At 43.8% G+C, this 18021-nt stretch overlaps 1 protein-coding gene across 1 annotated transcript; it reads right to left on the bottom strand.

The window, feature by feature from the left end:
* Positions 1–1338: 1338 nt before the first annotated feature.
* On the bottom strand, positions 1339–17840 carry LOC120029554 (ubiquitin domain-containing protein 1). Its single transcript, XM_038974823.1, has 3 exons — positions 17132–17840; positions 3163–3390; positions 1339–2862 (listed from the first exon to the last, which is right to left on the bottom strand). The coding sequence occupies exons 1-3, from the start codon at positions 17217–17219 to the stop codon at positions 2480–2482; spliced, it is 699 nt and encodes a 232-aa protein (XP_038830751.1). The 5' UTR covers positions 17220–17840; the 3' UTR covers positions 1339–2479.
* Between the last annotated feature and the right edge of the window lie 181 nt (positions 17841–18021).

The raw sequence follows: 18021 nt of genomic DNA, 5'->3' as shown, positions 1-18021 counted from the left end.
TGTGTTTGAGAACGTTTACAATAGTCATAGCTAATGCTACATATGAAATGTGGGACGAATCAAGGTCTAGTCTGTATTGCACATAAATACATTGTTAAGTTCAGAGAAATGCTTATTCAAGTTTGCATAAAATGTTCAATATATTCCCAGCATGGTATGAATCAACCGTTGAAGCTAAATGGATGACGTTCAAAGGATGCCTGTGCAGACAAAAATAAAAACCTAAAATGATTGCGTAACCACGATGACAATAGCACGGTACAGGTCTTTCCATCTCCAGCGTAACCGTCCACCAACAAGTACGGTGTTCTATGTTTTTATTTTTTTAGGCCACATTAAGGCTAGAGGGGAATTGAACTTCACTACCGTCTGGTTTGCTTCTTCGCGATCTGGCCTGCAGTCAAATGAGTGAGCAGCAGCAGCAGCAGTTTGTTGGGTACCTTCCTGCAAAGACATCCTCGCCCCTCTATCATCCCTACAGAGCAGTTAAAAGATAAGACGCTTCTAACCCCTCATACAGGGTCAGATAGTTTTCATCCTCCCTAATGGTTAAGGTTAGGATTGGGGGTCTGGTGGTTAAGGCAAACAACTCCTACCCTCTTGCCATCCCCGTGGCAGCCCAGGCTCAGGAGGCATACTGGGGCAGCTACTGCTCAGAGAGTCAGCTTGGCCTGTCTTTTGTTTGTGTGGGAGGAAGGGGATGGATTACGGTCTGTGTGCTGAATGGACTAAGCTCTGGTCAGCTAACTTTACGCTGGGTTGGCTGGCTGGGGCTCAGAATCCGCTTCGACAGCCGGATACAAGGGGATCCAAAATTAGCTTGACCACCCTGCTAGTGAAGCCTCAGGTTATGGGGGGAGGGAGGGGGCCCCCAAAGTGCTTAGAGGGATAGAGAGAGAGCGAGGTAGAAAAGCAAAAGGACAGATATGAAGGAGAAAGGAGCACCTTGGGGTCAGTGAGGTGCCACCTGAGACAGACAAGCACATTTTGTACACTTCCATGAGTGTACAAAACATTGGGAACACCTGCTGTTTCCATGAGACTGACCAGGCGAAAACTATGATCCCTTATTGACGTCACTTGTTAAATCCAGTTCAAAATCAGTGTAGATGAGGAGACAGGTTGGAGGGAGAGAAGACCGCTTAAAAGAAGGATTTTTTTAAAGCCTTGAGACATGGATTGGGTTCGCGTATCATTCAGAAGGTGAATGTGCAAGACAAAAGATTTAAGTGCCTTTGAACGGGGTACGGTAGTAGGTGCCAGGCGCTCCGGTTTGAGTCAAGAACTGCGATGCTGCTAGGTTTTTCCACGCTCAACAGTTTCCTGTGTGTATCAAGAATGTTCTACCACCCAATGGACATCCAGCCAATTTGACACAACTGTGGGAAGCATTGGAGTCAACATGGGCCAGCATTCCTGTGGAACGCTTTGAACAACTTGTAGAGGCCATGTCCTGACGAATTGAGGCTGCAAAAGGTGTTCCTAATGTTTTGTACACTCAGTGTATATTAAAAACAGAGGCATACTCCAATCATCTTCACATTTCACCTCAGGGTTGTTATGTGGCACAGCATGAGGGCGGGGCTCTAATCATAGTCACTTTACAGTACATACAAAAAATAAAAATAGATGTGGAGGACAACATGTGGAAAACAGCCATGAAAACACCACAGTCAATTTGAACTTCAACAACAAACAAGACAAATGATCGAAAAAGGCAGCAGTATACTTCGGATTTTTCTAGATCTATGAAAAGATTATTCCTGAATCTAGAGACAGAAGACTTCAGCAGTAAAACTAGAGTTTTCCCCCTAGGATATTGTTTCGCTTTCTTCCTTGAAGGCACACAAACTACTACGCAAGTATAATCAAGTGTGCAAAAAAAGCTTATTAAAAGAATAGGAAAAATAGTTTGTATTTCACTTGAGGGAGGATCATGGTAGGAATCTATGACGGGGATATGTGCTTTACAACCGATCCAAATTACTCTGCGATTTATATTGGCACTTAGTTACCGTTAGTGCAGGCGCAGACCCCTTGCACATGCCATGCAGTTCACACCTGCAGTGTCTCACATCTGGGGGGGGGGGGGGGGGGCAATTCTGCTGTGATTTGGGTTGGGTCATTTTTGCAGGGGGAGGAGGGTAGAGGTCTCAATGGACAGTGTGACCCCAGAGTTAGTGTGGTGAGTGACACAGAACACCCTTCTCAGAGTGGGTGGTCTGGCTAGATCAATCAAATCGACCAACCAACCCTCCCACATTGAAGTCACGCATTCAAAAATATATATCACACTCTTTAATGGTAGACATTGAAAAGCAGCACTTTGGAGTCTCTCCCTTCTGTTACTCATCTCTTATAATTCCCCAAATCACCTCTTCGTTGTAAAGAGCAGCGGTAAAGCCATTATCCAGGGTTCCTCTTATCCAGTCCGGTCTCTCCATCACACCTCCTCTTCACTCCTACTCTCATCTGGGACCTAGTTAATGGGGGCTTGCGGGTTGACGATGACCTGGATGACAAAGTCCTTCTGGATCTTGGTGTCCTGCAGGCGGGTCTTGTCCGTGAGCAGCTTGCCCGAGAAGAACCAGCGCTGGTGGGCCGTGTCGATGTCCTCCTGGGCCTGCAGCTGCTTCTTCAGCTGCCCGATGGGGTCGGCCATGCTGGCGCTAAGGCGCAGGTCCTTGCCCGTGGAAAGGCGCACCTTGAGCTGGAACTCCTTCTTTGGGGCAGTGGTGGGCTCGGGGTTGTCACTGGGGTCCTCATCGCTGCGCTCGGAGATCAGGTTGACCGGAGGGGCCAGGCAGTAGACGGGCAGCTGGTAGCAGCTACCTAGCTCGTCATAACACTCTGTCAGGGACCCTGGAACACACAAAGGTAAAACATGTTTGGGTTGTTAAATGTGTTATTTCACTACTGCACAGAAAGTTGTCTTGACTCAGGCATGAATCAAAGAAACAGATTTTATTATCAGGTTAATAGTTGTCCAATCAGAGCATGGTGTAATATCGCCATTGTTCCAAACCAAATGTACTGACAGTCTATTCAGGTTTCAAAATGTGCACCCAGGGACGATAGCTTCCCCCATAACACAGTTCTGCAGTGTAATGCTGGCTCCTTCACCATGGCATGAACCAGGTCTTGTCTGTCTGTGGTCCTCACCGTGAGGCAGTGTGATGCTGGCTCCATCCACTATGGCCTGGGCCAGCTCGTGGTCGTTGCACTCCAGGGCCACAGTGGCCGCCTTCAGGGCGTCCCATATCTCCTTGCGTCCCTCGAAGGCCGGGGCCGTGTCCCAGAACTCATCCCTCTTACTGCGGAGCTGGCCCTCCGTCATGGGGTAGTCACTCTTCCACTTGGGCTTGTCCTTCTTGAGGGGCTCATTGCGACCTGCAGAGAGGAATCAACAGATGTTTTTTCTAGTATCAACCTATAGACTATGTGCCACAATACTGTTACACAGTTTGCAATGAAACAAGTACGGTTTTAGTCACATGCCTAGGGTAATATACAGTACTGTATACTGGGTTACATCCCATATAGGCTTGGGTGGTATGCCGTATACACTGGGTGGGGGGTCCTTGTGTGCACTGACGGTAATACCATATACCCCGATATGGTACAGGAACAATATGAAAATCTGCATAGTGCCCAACCCTAGTGCCGATACCAATTATAGCCTGCCTATACATTACCAGGGTTTGTTCTGGATCAAAAGCGGCTTAGGTGGTGGGCGTGGCAGGGGGCACGGCTAAATGTTCACACACACCACATCTTGGCGGCGTAGCATTTTTAAAGCCAATTTCCAGCAATTCCCCAAATTTCCCCATGCTAAGAGAAATGACCTCGAATTCTATGCATTTTGCCACGGCTAATGCAGTGTTGTTTTGCTCAAACAAGCTATTCTCCTTGACCGTCTAGCTTTTATTTTGGTGATTGTAACATGCTCACCACACCTCTCGTGTTACTTCGCGGCGTTGCCAAAATAAATGTACACATATATTGTTATTCAATCATTTCATCCAAACCGCTCACACGCGTCAACGAGCGTCTGGGCACTAAAATAGAAGTTGGTTCTATTTTTGATGCTTGACGCGCTGCAAGTCCCACCTCTCCCATCTCTTCATTGGTTTTTAGAAGCATATATCCATGTGGGTGATTGAAAGCTGAACTGAGGTCCACACACCAGTCCAGTTTGAGGTGGTAATGCACCTTAGAAAGTTGGTTGCCAACCGCCATAAAGTCCACAGAAAAAGAAGACTGAAGGAGGAGAGATTACTAGAAATGAACAAGGTTTACCTTTTTATCTGTGGACTAATTGTCAGAGTAGAGGACCTTGTGCATTTCAGGTAAAATAACAACCCAATGTTTATATCCCAGAACAAATTAGCTACCAACAGCAAGCTAGTTATTTAAATTGCCATGAGTGGTTTCATGCATTTCAACCTGTCCCAAATTAAATATGAGTTGGTTCAGAGTTTGCTTCGACATTTCAACCTGCGTGTCCCGATGGCGTCTGGTGTGGCTGGACAAAATCAAAATACGTGCCATTGCGCACACGCGTACCCGGTCTAGTCAGCATGTTAATTCTCAAATATTAGAATAAAAATATATAGATATTTTTTTACATTATCTGTTTTAGTCATTTAAGTTTACACTGAAAGAGTTCCCACCCCAAATGTTGTTGAATTTACATGCTTTCAATGGCAGAAAAATCTGGTTACACAATAGTTAGGCAAAAACTTATTCTCCAATAGAAATCCCAGCTCACACTTGTAGGCAATGTCATGGCGACGTTAGCTAGCTAAACTCATGCGCGGAAACACGTCATCGGGTCTATCAAAGGCAATCCTTCGATATAAAGTTGTTTTCGACAAAAACAACGTGTCAGTTTGTAACTTTCACAAGGTTGGAATAATAACATGTTCAACTATTTAAGACATTGACTCGAATCCAGGTTGTGCCTTTAAGAAGAATGTCACTTCTCTCTGACTTCTCAAACCCCAAACCCAGGCCTGTTCTGCTTAGTATGTTTTGCAAGAGTTCCCGGAAGTCTCGCGATGTTGCCCCTCTGGGTTTACAATCTCTGTGGTTAAGTTGCACATCGCTTTCAACGACTCCCAAAGTTAGATCCTAGACATGTCCAAGGAATCCACGTAATAAACATGTTAACATCTAGGTATGGGGGCATGGTGTACTTTGCACATCGCTGGCTATATAATCTAGCACCTGATAGGGAATGTTCTCTGCATAGTGCATTCGGAAAGTGTTCAGAAAGTGTCCTTCACTTTTTCCAAATGTTGTTACGTTACAGCCTTCTAAAATTGATTAAACTAATGTTTTTCCTCATTAATCTACACACTATACCCCATAATGACAAGGTGAAAACAGAATGAACCTAAGCACACAGCAAATACAATGCAGAAGTGGCTTCGGAACAAGTCTGAATGTCCTTGAATGGCCCAGCCAGAGCCCGGACTTGAACCCGATCTAACATCTCTGGAGAGATCTGAAAATAGCTGTGCAGCGACGCTCCACATCCAACCTAACAGATATTAAGAGGATCTGTAGAGAAGAATGGGAGAAACTACCCAAAAACTGGTGTGCCCAAGCTTGTAGCGTCATACCCAACAAGACTCGAGGCTATAATCGCCGTCATTGTAAATAAGAATTTGTTCTTAACTGATTTGCCTAGTTAAATAAAAGGTTAAACAAAATAAAAATACCAAAAAATAAATATATAAAAAAAGGGAAAAGCAATTTAATCAATTTTAGAACAGGGCTGTAACGTAACAAAATGTGGAAAAAGTCACAGGGTCTGAATACTTTCCAAATGAACTGCATGTCTGGCCTAATGATTTGATAAAGCAGCCATTCATATTTATACAAAAAACGTTCGAGTTTCGATGCAAGGTGAATAATAACCTAGTAAAATAATGTTTGGGGGGGGCTTAGACAATGGGGGGGGGGGGGGGGGGGGGGGGGGGGGGCATTACTATGTGCAAAGATAGAGCAAAAAATGTTGTGGCGTCAATGCCTGGTATATCATGACATTATAATAGGATATTCAATAGCCTCCGTACAACAAGGTCATAATACCATATTGCTGCGTGTACCAGACACATGAAAAGGCTGGAGTCCTTAAAACTGCCCTACAAAGACACTCAGGAAGCTGATAGACATGACCTTGCTCTGGCTATGCCACAGCCTGCCTTGGCAGCGTTAGATATTCCACAAGGACTAATACACATCTAATCCATTCCTCATCAACATTATAACAAAGTCCTCCCCTCTCTGCCAGAATCAGGGCAGCAAGGTGGGCCATAAAACATCTTCTGCACATCTACCATTCCGGTGTTTAATTGCTATATTGTAAATTTACTTCGCCACCATGGCCTATTTATTGCCTTACCTCCCTTATCCTACCTCATTTGCACACACTGAAAATAGACTATCTACTGTATGTTTTGTTTATTCCATGTCTAACTCTGTGTTGTTGTATGTGTCGAACTGCTTTGCTTTATCTTGGCCAGGTCGCAGTTGTAAATGAGAACTTGTTCTCAACTAGCCTACCTGGTTAAATAAAAGGTGAAAAAAAAAGGGGAGAAAAAAAGACCAGAGCGATCTAAAACTCTGCACATTTGCATGAGAGACCAAAGGAGGCATTCCGAGCATACAGTGGAGTCGTTTGGACAATAACAGACTGCCGGAATATTTCCCTTTCTGTGCCATTCCCGGTCCAGATATTGTTTGGCACCCTCGGTCTTGCACTGGGTACACAAAGTATGGGAGTTGTGCATTCCTATTCCCCAAACGTCTCGCTTGGCACTGACATAACAGTTAACAAGACATTAACGGAGTGTTAGGGCCTGCCCGTCTGGAGAATCTCTCTCTACATTGCCAGTGACGCCCCCCCCCCCCCCCCCCCCCCCAATCAATGTTTATAATTAGAGCATGCAGACAGTACTACACACGTACATCTGAAACATCAGCCATGCTTACCATTGGATTAGCACTGCACACACCTATCGGGGCAGCCTTGCCGGGAAAACACTTTTCAGCACCAGGCTGGCCCGGCATACAGAGCTTCTAAAGTGCATCCTGTCTCGGTCTCTAACGCATAACCTAAAGGAGAGACGGCTTAATTGGACTCTGGCAGACAGCTGACAAGTAGCTCTCAGAATGGCATAGAAAAGGAGGGTCCCGGTCTCCCCGGACATTGTGCCAAACTGAGCAGCTGAGTTTTAGAGTCGGCACCGGAGCGTGACTTCGGCACAGACTGTCGCGGGTACTAAACAGGCCTAACCCAGGTTAGCTTGCAACCGAGCGAGCATTTAAACAGGTTCAAAGAAGGGAGAATACAGAGCTGGCGATTGTGGTCCTAAAATGACCAGCTAGAGGTCTTGCTGGTTTTCATTGTCAAGTAGGTGAACCAAGAGCAGCAAGGAGGGGCAACAAAGACAGTTGCCAAGTATCTAAAAGGTTGTCTTTCCTCCAAACAAATTATTTATAGTGCAGGCAGCTTACACGGAGTAACTAAATCGGGAAGACACACTGTAGGATTTTGTAGGGCGTGTAACGTTGGGTCTTTCTACTAGCACTCAGGCAGAGTGGTGGACAAGTCTACAAGAGCTGTTGGATTAGGCAGCACACAGGACCAAGACACACAGCTGTGTGTGTAACACTATGATGTCGTAAGGGACACGATACATGTTCAACTCAACATACAGGCTAAGTCTTGGGGAAAAAGGACCAGAATACTTACCAGTCATCATATACAGAGCCTTCAGAAAGTATTTACGCCCCCTTGACTTATTCCACAATTTGTTGTGCTACATCCTGCATTTAACATGGGATCAAATTGAGATTTTTGGTCACTGGGCTACACATGTCAAAGTGGAGTCAATAAGTATTATGGCAAGCCTAAACAAATTCAGGAGTAAAAATGTGCTTAACAAGCCACAAGTTGAATGGCTGTGATAGGAGGAAACTGAAGATGGAGAAACAGCATTGTAGTTACAACACAATACTAAGCTAATTGACAGAGTGAAAAGGAAGCCTGTACAGAATTTAAAAATATATTCCAAAACATGCATCCTGTTTGCAACAAGGCACTAAAGTATACTGTAAAGAAAATGTGGCAAAGCAAATAACTTTGTCCTGAATACAAAGTGTTATGTTTGGGGCAAATCCAATACATTACCGAGTACTACTTGCCATATTTTCAAGCATAGTGGTGGCTGCACATTGGAAGCTGCGTACGCGTGCTTCTCCCCTCAGACTGCCATGCAGAAGAAATATTAACCAGCGCAGAGAAGCACGAGACTGAACAACTCAACGTAGAGTTTTCCCCTTTAGTTACCAACATCAACATTTCGCTCTACTGTGGGAATTGTGCTCGAATCAACACAATATTAGCCACTTTCAATGTAACATACCGAAAAACAAAAATGAAATATGCAAGCGTATGCTAAACTAACGGTGCAAGAGATTCTTGTAGACAGAGCGCATTGGAGTAGGATTCTATTGCTTTGACAGGCATGACTCAGGCCTGTACTCTACACAGACCGGTACGCCATAACCAATCAGAGCTGCAGTAGGCCTATATGCAAATAGCCATTTCTATATATGGATCTGTGCAGTTCACTTTGAACTGGACTGCGTTTACAGCATGAGTGGTTGCGAGTTCATGCGCATGTTTTGAGATCAAAGCGACAGCTGCATGTAGCAACCTGTGCACATTTGATCATTTTCTTTGCTAGTTAGTGAGTTATTATCCCAGTTATAGCTCATTTCTAGTTAATGGGGCAGTGGTTGCTTCCTACAAGAGCACAAAATGTGTGCATTTCTAGCTCTTTGAAAAGCAAGTCAGGTAAAGAGCTATTTTTTTATGTCTTAAAGGGGCAGTGTATTTTGAGACGGTCTTGAAATAGGTAAGTGGCCAATAGGCAGAGGGTAGCACAATTATTCTGATTGTGTAATAATGGCACGGGAATAATGCATTTTATTTTGTAAAATGGTTTCTTGCATCAAACATTTTCAGTCACCTTGTCTGAAGGACACGTAGATAAACAGGTTGTCAGGCCCTGCATGCTTTTTGTGTGTTTTTCCCCCTCTATAGTCTCATGGAATGTAGGCCTACATTGAACAACACACATTTACTGGTACTGTTGCCTGAATGATAGAACAGCTATTTCCATGTTAAAATGTTATGTGATGCATTTTTCTCCATTGTTTTGATGGTAGGCCACACCGGAAGGCCTACATTATGATCAAGTAGCCACAGTAGCCTACTTGGCCACTGTTAAAAGTGTAACTTAAAGCGGGTACAGCCTCAGCAGTCACAGTAAACACACGCCTGAAGTTGCACAGAATTCTGCTCTCAGCAGACCTGAAATTTGCTCAGTGCAGATTTTTTTTCTGAGGGAACATTAGTTATGGGTATGCTTGTAATCATTAAGGAATGGAGTTTTTCCAGGATAAAAAGAAAGAAAGCTAAGCACGTGAAAAATCCTAGAGGGAAAAAAACGTGTTCAGTCTACTTTCCATCAGACACTGGGAGATTTCTGCAGGACAATAAACTAAAACACAAGGACAAATCTACACGAGTTGCTTACCCAGAAGACAGGGAAAGTCCCTGAGTGGCCGAGTTACAGTTTTGACTTCAATCTGCTTGAAAATGTACGGCAAGACTGGAAAATAGTTGTCTAGCAATGATAAACAACCAACTTGACAGCGCTTGAAGAACTTACAAAATATTATACAATCCAGGTGTGCAAAGCTCTTAGAGACTTACCCAGAACGACGCACAGCTGTAACCGCCGCCAAAGGTGATTCTAACATGTCTAACATAACATTCTAACTCATGGGTGTGAATGAGATATTTAATTTTCAATAAATAGGCAAACATTTCAAAAATCATGTTTTCACTTTGTCATTATGGGGTATTGTGTATAGATGGGCGAGGTAAAACATTTAATCCATTCTGAATTCAGGCTGTAACAACAAAATGTGGAACAAGTTAAGAGGTTTGAAAACTTTCTGAAGCCACTGAAGCCTAGACTAGGCCTCTGGAAAAAGTCTATAGACTAGGCTAATGTGTAGTCCTGATTACCAGTTAACAGATTTGGCAACACAATCTAGCAAATAGTTCAGAAATGTTTACGGCCCATTTGCAGGTGTGCAGATGGGAGCATTTCCTCTGGCCACCCATCGTGAATCAGTGTTGCCAAAGCATTGGAGACACATTACAGCCACATGACGCAATAGCAGGGTGTGCTCCTCATGTGTGGCTTGTAAAAGTTGTTAAATGGGTTGAGGTTATGAAGGGGCAGATAACGCCACACTTGGGTGTTGGTGAAATGCATTTTACAGACATGATTGCATTACAGAACATAACTTTTCATATCGTTTCAGGACACGAAGAAATAGCCCACTGCTACAGCCTGTTAAAAAGCATGATCTTGGGTGCAAATTAATAAGTTACAATCATAGCTCCTCCCCTCCCCTGATACTACTAAATACAGGGTGGATTTCTGTGCCTAGAGGCCTACAGCCTGCTTTCACCTCTGCAATGTCAACATTGAAGTAGGCCAATTTCAGCCCTGAACCAACAGAGCTGAAAAGCACATCCGCAAGACTAGGAAGTATCCCTTTCACATACAGTACTGCCATGTAGGAATAAATTATATGAAAGTCAAAACTAGGCTTGGGCCAAGACCGATTTACTGTGGAGTCGTTCCATGATTTTTCAGCAAGCTATGACACCGATTGTTCTGAAATTGTTGTTAGAAACAGGTAAGATTGGCATTACTGAAACATTTTGTTGAAATGTAATTAGATCTGAGAAATTACACTAATTGATTGCACCCAGTGGCCATTTTAAAAATGTATAGGATTCAGATAATATTCAATAAATATAGTACCCAACAGCCGGTTTGGACCAAACTATACCCTACTAATGAGTAAGACAAGAGGAATCCCAAATAAGTTGTCAAAAGCAACCCAAGGACCCCCCCCCCCACACTCATGCAAATCCTACCCCAACAACCAGTGTCAATTATCTATGTTTGACCAGTAGTATGAAGCTGCGGCTTGGAGTATTGCTTCCTCATAATATGTAATGTATACCTGGGGGGGGGGGGGGGGGGGTGGACACCTCCAGATTCCCCTTTGTTCAGAGAAATGTGTATTCAAAGTTGCTTGCATTATTTCACATGGCACACTGCATGACGGCCTGGTGCACATCCCGGTGGAACAGTCATTGTAAGGGACATGAAGTGACTTATTACCGGCCTGGGAGCACCTCTACTCTACCTGCATCGAGCACTCACTGCTCCAAAGGCCTCTACAAGTCATTGTTGGTTCTTCAGTCAGCTATATAGGCTAGATCCACAGATCTGGTGTATGACAATACACTAACAAAGTCTGCAACGGCACATTGTGACAGTCCCACAGTCGAGTGCAAGACTAGTTTCAAAACTGGGCTGAGGTGATGATCGGTCCAAAAGGTTTAGGTGGCAGAGGGATCTTCCTGCTTTCCGTGTCCCTTGGAAGTTTCCAATTTGTGTTTCATTACACCTAGACTATTTGTAGCCTGTAGCTTAAAAATCGCTGTACAAATTTACATCCAAAGTGCTTTAGCAGCTATCTACATTGCATCAGTCACTTAAAAAGACAACTAGCTATAAAAACAGTGAAACATGGCACTCTGCCACTATTTTTGCCTTCTGCAGAAAATTATCTTTGAAACTTAGCGAGGTAATGGACTTGAGCATCGCACATTGAAACATTGTTGGTAAAGAAAGTCACCTCAAACACAAAGTCCCCTATAACTCCTTTGTATTATTGACACTAAATGAGTTTCACGTTTTATTAGGCGTATGTACAGGACACAGATGGTATACACCAGCCAACGAAATACTTACTTCTAGGTTCCTTCGACAACGCAACAAATATAAGATAAGAATACGAGCTTAAAGTAAATGTCTCAGTAGAATAGAAAACATTTTAGCATACGCACAAAACAGGAAGGCACAAATTATAGTACAACATTTACACGTATGGTGGATTCTTTTAGACGGCAATGAGGCCATTTACATCCCCAGAGCCAGATTAACTCGTGGATAACATTGGTGTCTCTGCAAGCAGTTTGAAGGAAGTCACTAACTAGTGCTAGTTATCATTGGCTCCCAAAAATGCCTCCAACTTCCTTCATACAGGACAGACATAAAAATGGTACCCATGAGTTCATCTGACTCTGGGGAAGTAGATAAAGTGCATCATTAACAAAATCCCGAAGTATCCCTTTAAATTTGTTATGTCAGAGCAAAAGAACACAGCATTAGCCATGGCAAAACGCATAGTATTGCAGGAAATTAGCTTTGAAACGGCAAAAATGTATCTCAAGCCAATGGAGAAACATGTAGAATTGCAGAAAATTGGCTTAAAATTGCCTCCACACCAAGGTAAAGGCCTCTAAAATTCTCTGTCAAGTTTAGCCACGCTGAAAGGCCTTTGGCATCCCCCCTACAACGCCAACTACCTAAGCCCCTTTTTTGAACCCGGAGAAAACCCTGTGTGTGGATGGATGTTTGCGTAAGTGAGTGCATGCATGCTAAGGTGCAGAGAGTCAGTGCAGGTGGTTGTGATGCGTTTGTGTAACATAAAATGTACTGTATATGTGTGTACGTGAGTGAGTGCATGTGTGCTAAGGTACGAAGAGTCAGTGCAGATGGTCAGTCCAGTTCAAGTGTTCAGCAGTCTGATGGCTTATAGATAGTTTCTACAACAGTTCCTATCCTCCCGACGGTAAGGGAGTTAACAGCTCGTGGCTGGGGTGTGTGGGGAATTGATGCTTTGGAACTTCCTCAGAGACCGTTTCAAATAGAAACACAGCCCCAGTGACATACTGGATAATCTTCACCACCCGCTGAAGGGCCTTGCAGTCGTGGACGGCGCAATTCCCGTACCAGGCTGTGATGCAACCCATCAGGATTCTCTCGATGGTGCAGCGGTAGTATATGGAGAGGACCCAGGGTGGCATGCCAGATTTCTTCAGCCGCCCTAGGAAGTAGAGGCGCTGTTACACCCTCTTGACAAGAGTGGTGGCGTTGGTCCATGGTCTGTGACGTAGATGCAGAGGAACTTAAAATCTACTGCAGTCCCGTTGATGTGGATCGAGGCGAGTTCCCTCCTCTGCTTCCTGAATTTAACAATCAAGTCTTTTGTTCTGCTGACATTGGAGGAAGAGGTTGCTGTCCCACAATGCCAGTTCTCTTACCTCCTCCCTGTAGACTGACTCGTTGTTGTTGGTTATCAGGCCTACAATCGTGGTTCCTTCAGCAAACTTGGAGTTGGTGTCGTGCAAAGCCACGCAGTCATGGGTGAACAGGGAGTACAGCAGAGGGCAGAGGACACCCCCCTGGGGGGCCCATGTGTTAAGAGTCAGTATGGAGGAAGTGTTGTTGCCAATCCTCAGCCTGTGGTCTGCCTTTCAGGAAGTCCTTGGAGGGAACAATAGTGTTGAATGCTGAACTGTAGTCATTGAACAGCATTCTCACATAGGTGTTCATCTTGTCCAGACGTGTTTGGGCCGTGTGAATAGCGATGGAAATGGCATCTTCCGTGGATCTGTTGAAGCAGTAGGCAAATTGGGGTGGGTCCAGTGTGCCTGGCATGCTGACCATGACCATCTCTGTTATTATCTATGCAGAGTCACTTTAATAACTCTACCTACATGTACATATTACCTCAACTAACATGTACCCCCTGTATATAGCCTCGCTCTTTAGGTATTTTCTTAAAACTGCATTGTTGGTTAAGTAAACACTTCACTGTAAGGTCTACACCCGTTGTATTCGGCGCATGTGACAAACACTTTATTTTATTTCATGACGACAAGGGTGTATGCACGGGGCGATAGTAATTTGGGCATGTCACCTTGGTTTTCTTGGGAAACAGGATGATGGTGGTCTCCTTGAAGCAAGTGGGGACTACAACCTGGTACAAGGACAGGTTGAAGATGTCTGAGAAGATGCCCGCCTGCCAGCGCACACGCTGGGGACGCAGCAAGGGATGCCATCTGAGCCGGTCGCTTTGTGAGAAATTCTGTGAATACTCACTTAAGCCTCGAAGAGCGAAAGCGACTGGTCATCCGGAGGAATGAGAGCCTTCCTGGAAGGCTCAGTATCGTCTGCCTTAAAGCGAGCATAGAATGTGTTAAGCTTGTCTGGGAGGGAGGCGTCAGTGGGCATCACACAGCTGGATTTGCCTTTGTAGCCTGTTGTCCTTGCCACATGCATCGCGAGTCAGTTGTTGAACATCGATTCAAGTTTGAGTTTGTATTGTCTTTTTGAGTCCTTAAAGGATTTCCAGAGCTCGTACCTGCTTGCCTTGTACGGGTCGCACACCACCGAGTCATCAAAGTTATTTCTGCTGACATTGAATACTGCAGTATGGGCTCATCGTGCTACGGATTGGTCTGTTGATCCAGGGTATGTCTGGGTTGTTATTGTGGTTACATCAACACATTTCCAAATGAAGCCTGTGACTAGCGATGTACACTGAGTGTACAAAATACAAGGAACACCTACTCTTTCCATGACAGACTGACCAGGTGAATCCAGATGAACGCTATGATTCCTTATTGATGTCACTTGTTAAATCTACTTCAAAAATCTGTGTAGATGAAGGGGAGGAGACCGGTTTAAGATACATTTTTAAGCCTTGAGACATGGATTGTGCCTTTGAACGGGGTATGGTAGATGCCAGACGCACGCAGTTTGAGTGTGTCAACAACTGCAACGCTGCTGGGTTTTTCAGGCTCAACAGTTTCCTGTGTGTATCAAGAAAGGTCTACCACCCAAAGGCCATCCAGCCAACTTGACACAACTGTGGGAAGCATTGGTGTCAACATGGGCCAGCATCGCTTGGGAACGTTTGACACCTTGCAGTCCATGCCGAACAAACTGAGGCTGTTCTGAGGGCAAAGGGGAGTGCAATGCTATTTATTTGTATTTATTTATTTAACTAGGCAAGTCAGTTAAGAACAAATTCTTATTTACAATGACGGCCTACCAAAAGGCAAAAGACATCCTGCGGGGACGGGGGCTGAGATTAAAAAAATAAATAACAAATATAGGACAAAACACACATCCTGACAAGAGAGACAACACTACATAAAGAGAGACCTAAGACAACAACATAGCAAGGCAGCAACACATGACAACACAGCATGGTAGCAACACATGGTAGCAGCACAAAACATCATACAAACATTATTGGGCACAGTCAACAGCACGAAGGTCAAGAAGGTAGAGACAACAATACATCACACAAAGCAGCTACAACTGTCAGTAAGAGTGTCCATGATTGAGTCTTTTTATGAAGAGATTGAGATAAAACTGTCCAGTTTGAGTGTTTGTTGCTGCTCGTTCCAGTCGCTAGCTGCAGTGAACTGAAAAGAGGAGCGACCCAGGGATGTGTTTACTTTGGGGACCTTTAACAGAATGTGACTGGCAGAACGGATGTTGTATGTGGAGGATGAGAGCTGCAGTAGATATCTCAGATAGGGGGGAGTGAGGCCTGAGGCCTAAGTTTTTAAAAAATAAATAAGCATCAACCAGTGGGTCTTGCGATGGGTATACAGAGATGACCAGTTTACAGGAGTAGAGTGCAGTGATGATTCCTATAAGGAGCATTGCTGGCAAATCTGATGACCGAATGGTAAAGAACATCTAGCCGCTCGAGAGCACCCTTACCTGCTGATCTATAAATGATGTGTCCGTAATCTAGCATGGGTAGGATGGTTATCTGAATCAGGGTTAGTTTGGCAGCTGGGGTGAAAGAGGAGCAATTACGATAGAGGAAACCAAGTCTAGATTTAACTTTAGCCTGCAGCTTTGATATGTGCTGAGAGAAGGACAGTGTACCGTCTAGCCATACTCCCAAGTACTTGTATGAGGTGACTACCTCTAGCTCTAAAGCAGTAATCACACCTGTGGGGAGAGGGGCGTTCTTCTCACCAAACCACATGACCTTTGTTTTGGAGGTGTTCCAAACAAGGTTAAGGGTAGAGAAAGCTTTGTTGTAGAGCATTTACAAAATCCAGCTGAGTATAAGGATGTATCATCTGCATATAAATGGATGAGATATGCCTGAGATATGTTGTTGATGTAAATTGAGAAGAGCGTGGGGCCTAGGATCGAGCCTTGTAATGTTTGTACCCTCAATGTATATTCCACAACGTTGATGGATGAGTCCCGGGTGGATGAATCTTCGGACATATTCAATCAGTACTCTCAAAACACGTGTATCCTAGTTGTGTTGGTAGCTATTTATACAGCTGGTTGGTAGAGAGATAAGAGGAAGTAACTCATGAAAGTTCCCATTTGTGCCCTGTAAGATGGGGGGGGGGGGGCACGTTTTGATGACCATGTAACTCTCTCGGACAAGGTGACTTATCAAAATATTGTGTCGATTTAAAAAAAACTTGCACAAGACAGCTTGCAGAATTGTAAATTTAAAGAAATGTTGCCAATTGAATTTAATAATTACTAAATGTAGCTAACACTAGATAGTTAATCTAGAGTTTCTTACCTTTACCTCAATTTGGCAGTCTCGTTCAGATCATCATAGCATTTGTAGTTCATTATGATATACAAATTAGTTGAAAATATGGCTGTCTATTTTTTTTTGGGGGGGGGGGGGGGGGGGGTAAATACAGTTGAATACATTAACAAGTCACCTTGTCCTAGAGAGATTTACACGGTTAGCAAAACGTCACGCCAGGGTAAGCCTACACGAAGCACAGTCCTTATTTTAACTATGTGTTTCTAAAATCCCCTATGCGAAAAATATATGGTTGAAAAACGATTGGAACCATTTCCTTGTTTGACCGCTAGGTTTTATGGGTTTTAAGACTCATGTGGTACTATTGGGTATGCACTACACTTGAGAACCTAAGGAGAAAATCCTATTGGCCAGTATTATTGCACTGGGCCGGGGAGTTAGTGCATTGTAGTGCCATACCCAATGTAATTACTATCTGGTAAACATTTACCATGTAATGTAATGAACTAGGTTTGTATTCGATGCACTCAGACAACCAAGCGAATACTCGTTAACTTACCTCCACGTTTTCGGTGTGTCCTTCCACCGCTCCTGGATGAACCGTGGCCCTGTGTGTCCTCGCGTTCTCTCCCAACACATCCTCCCATGATTTGTATCAGATGGCTAACTATGTCGGGGCCCCATCATTAGCCAACTGCTAGCTGGTTCCAAAACAAATATATACAGATCCACTGTACAAAATTAACGAGGTCAAGTTAATGATCTTGATAGAAGAATCCACAAAGTAACGGAGGTAATGTGCACGCTGGTCGAACAACTAGCTAACAAGCACGGAAGCTAGCTAGCTAGCGTGCTAACAAGCTAGATAGTACGCTAGCTATCTCCGTTTTATTATTGTTTGATGTGATCCAACGTTCCAAAATCAGTTGTCACGTGCAGAATGTCTAGCCAGCTAAATTGGATAAATATAATGTCAACAATCATTGATTGCATTATAGTTAAACGCTAGATATTCCTCTATAAATACAAATTTAGACAAGTTCGCTTTCTTTGTAGCCAACAATTAAGCAACTTTCTTGCTAGCTAAAATTAGTAAGCATAATTTTATGCACTAGCGACCGGGTAAATATTCTAAACATATAGCTAACTAACTTCGATAAAACAATTGATTGTGGATATGGAGAATTTCCAACCCTTCTAATTTTTGTCAGCCTGGTTTTAAATCCCCCTTCCCTTTCTGGTGCAGATAGAAACACTAACTTTTTACGCCTGCGCGTTCTCAGGGGGTCAAATTATGGCACGTTACGAATACAGGGAGCAGCTTTCGAACGATGGAACGTTTTTTAAAAACGTTATTTTATGTTTCTTCAGAGAAAATATAAGTGTAATGATGCTCTATGTTTTTTTTGTTATTGTATTGTAATTAGAAATTGTATAAAAAAATATATA

This window comes from Salvelinus namaycush, chromosome 35, assembly GCF_016432855.1.
Source record: "Salvelinus namaycush isolate Seneca chromosome 35, SaNama_1.0, whole genome shotgun sequence".
Lineage (NCBI taxonomy): Eukaryota > Metazoa > Chordata > Actinopteri > Salmoniformes > Salmonidae > Salvelinus > Salvelinus namaycush.
The sequence above is the reverse complement of the archived record's forward strand: the minus strand, read 5'-3'. Positions and strand labels throughout refer to the sequence as shown.

Coding starts and splice junctions, on each gene's coding strand:
- LOC120029554 (XM_038974823.1), bottom strand. CDS start 17,219: ATGGGAGGATGTGTTGGGAGAGAACGCGAGGACACACAGGGCCACGGT. Junction 3,391..17,131: donor GACACACCGAAAACGTGGAG/GTAAGTTAACGA, acceptor TCCTCTCTGCAG/GTCGCAATGAGCCCCTCAAG. Junction 2,863..3,162: donor CAGCATCACACTGCCTCACG/GTGAGGACCACA, acceptor TGTGTGTTCCAG/GGTCCCTGACAGAGTGTTAT.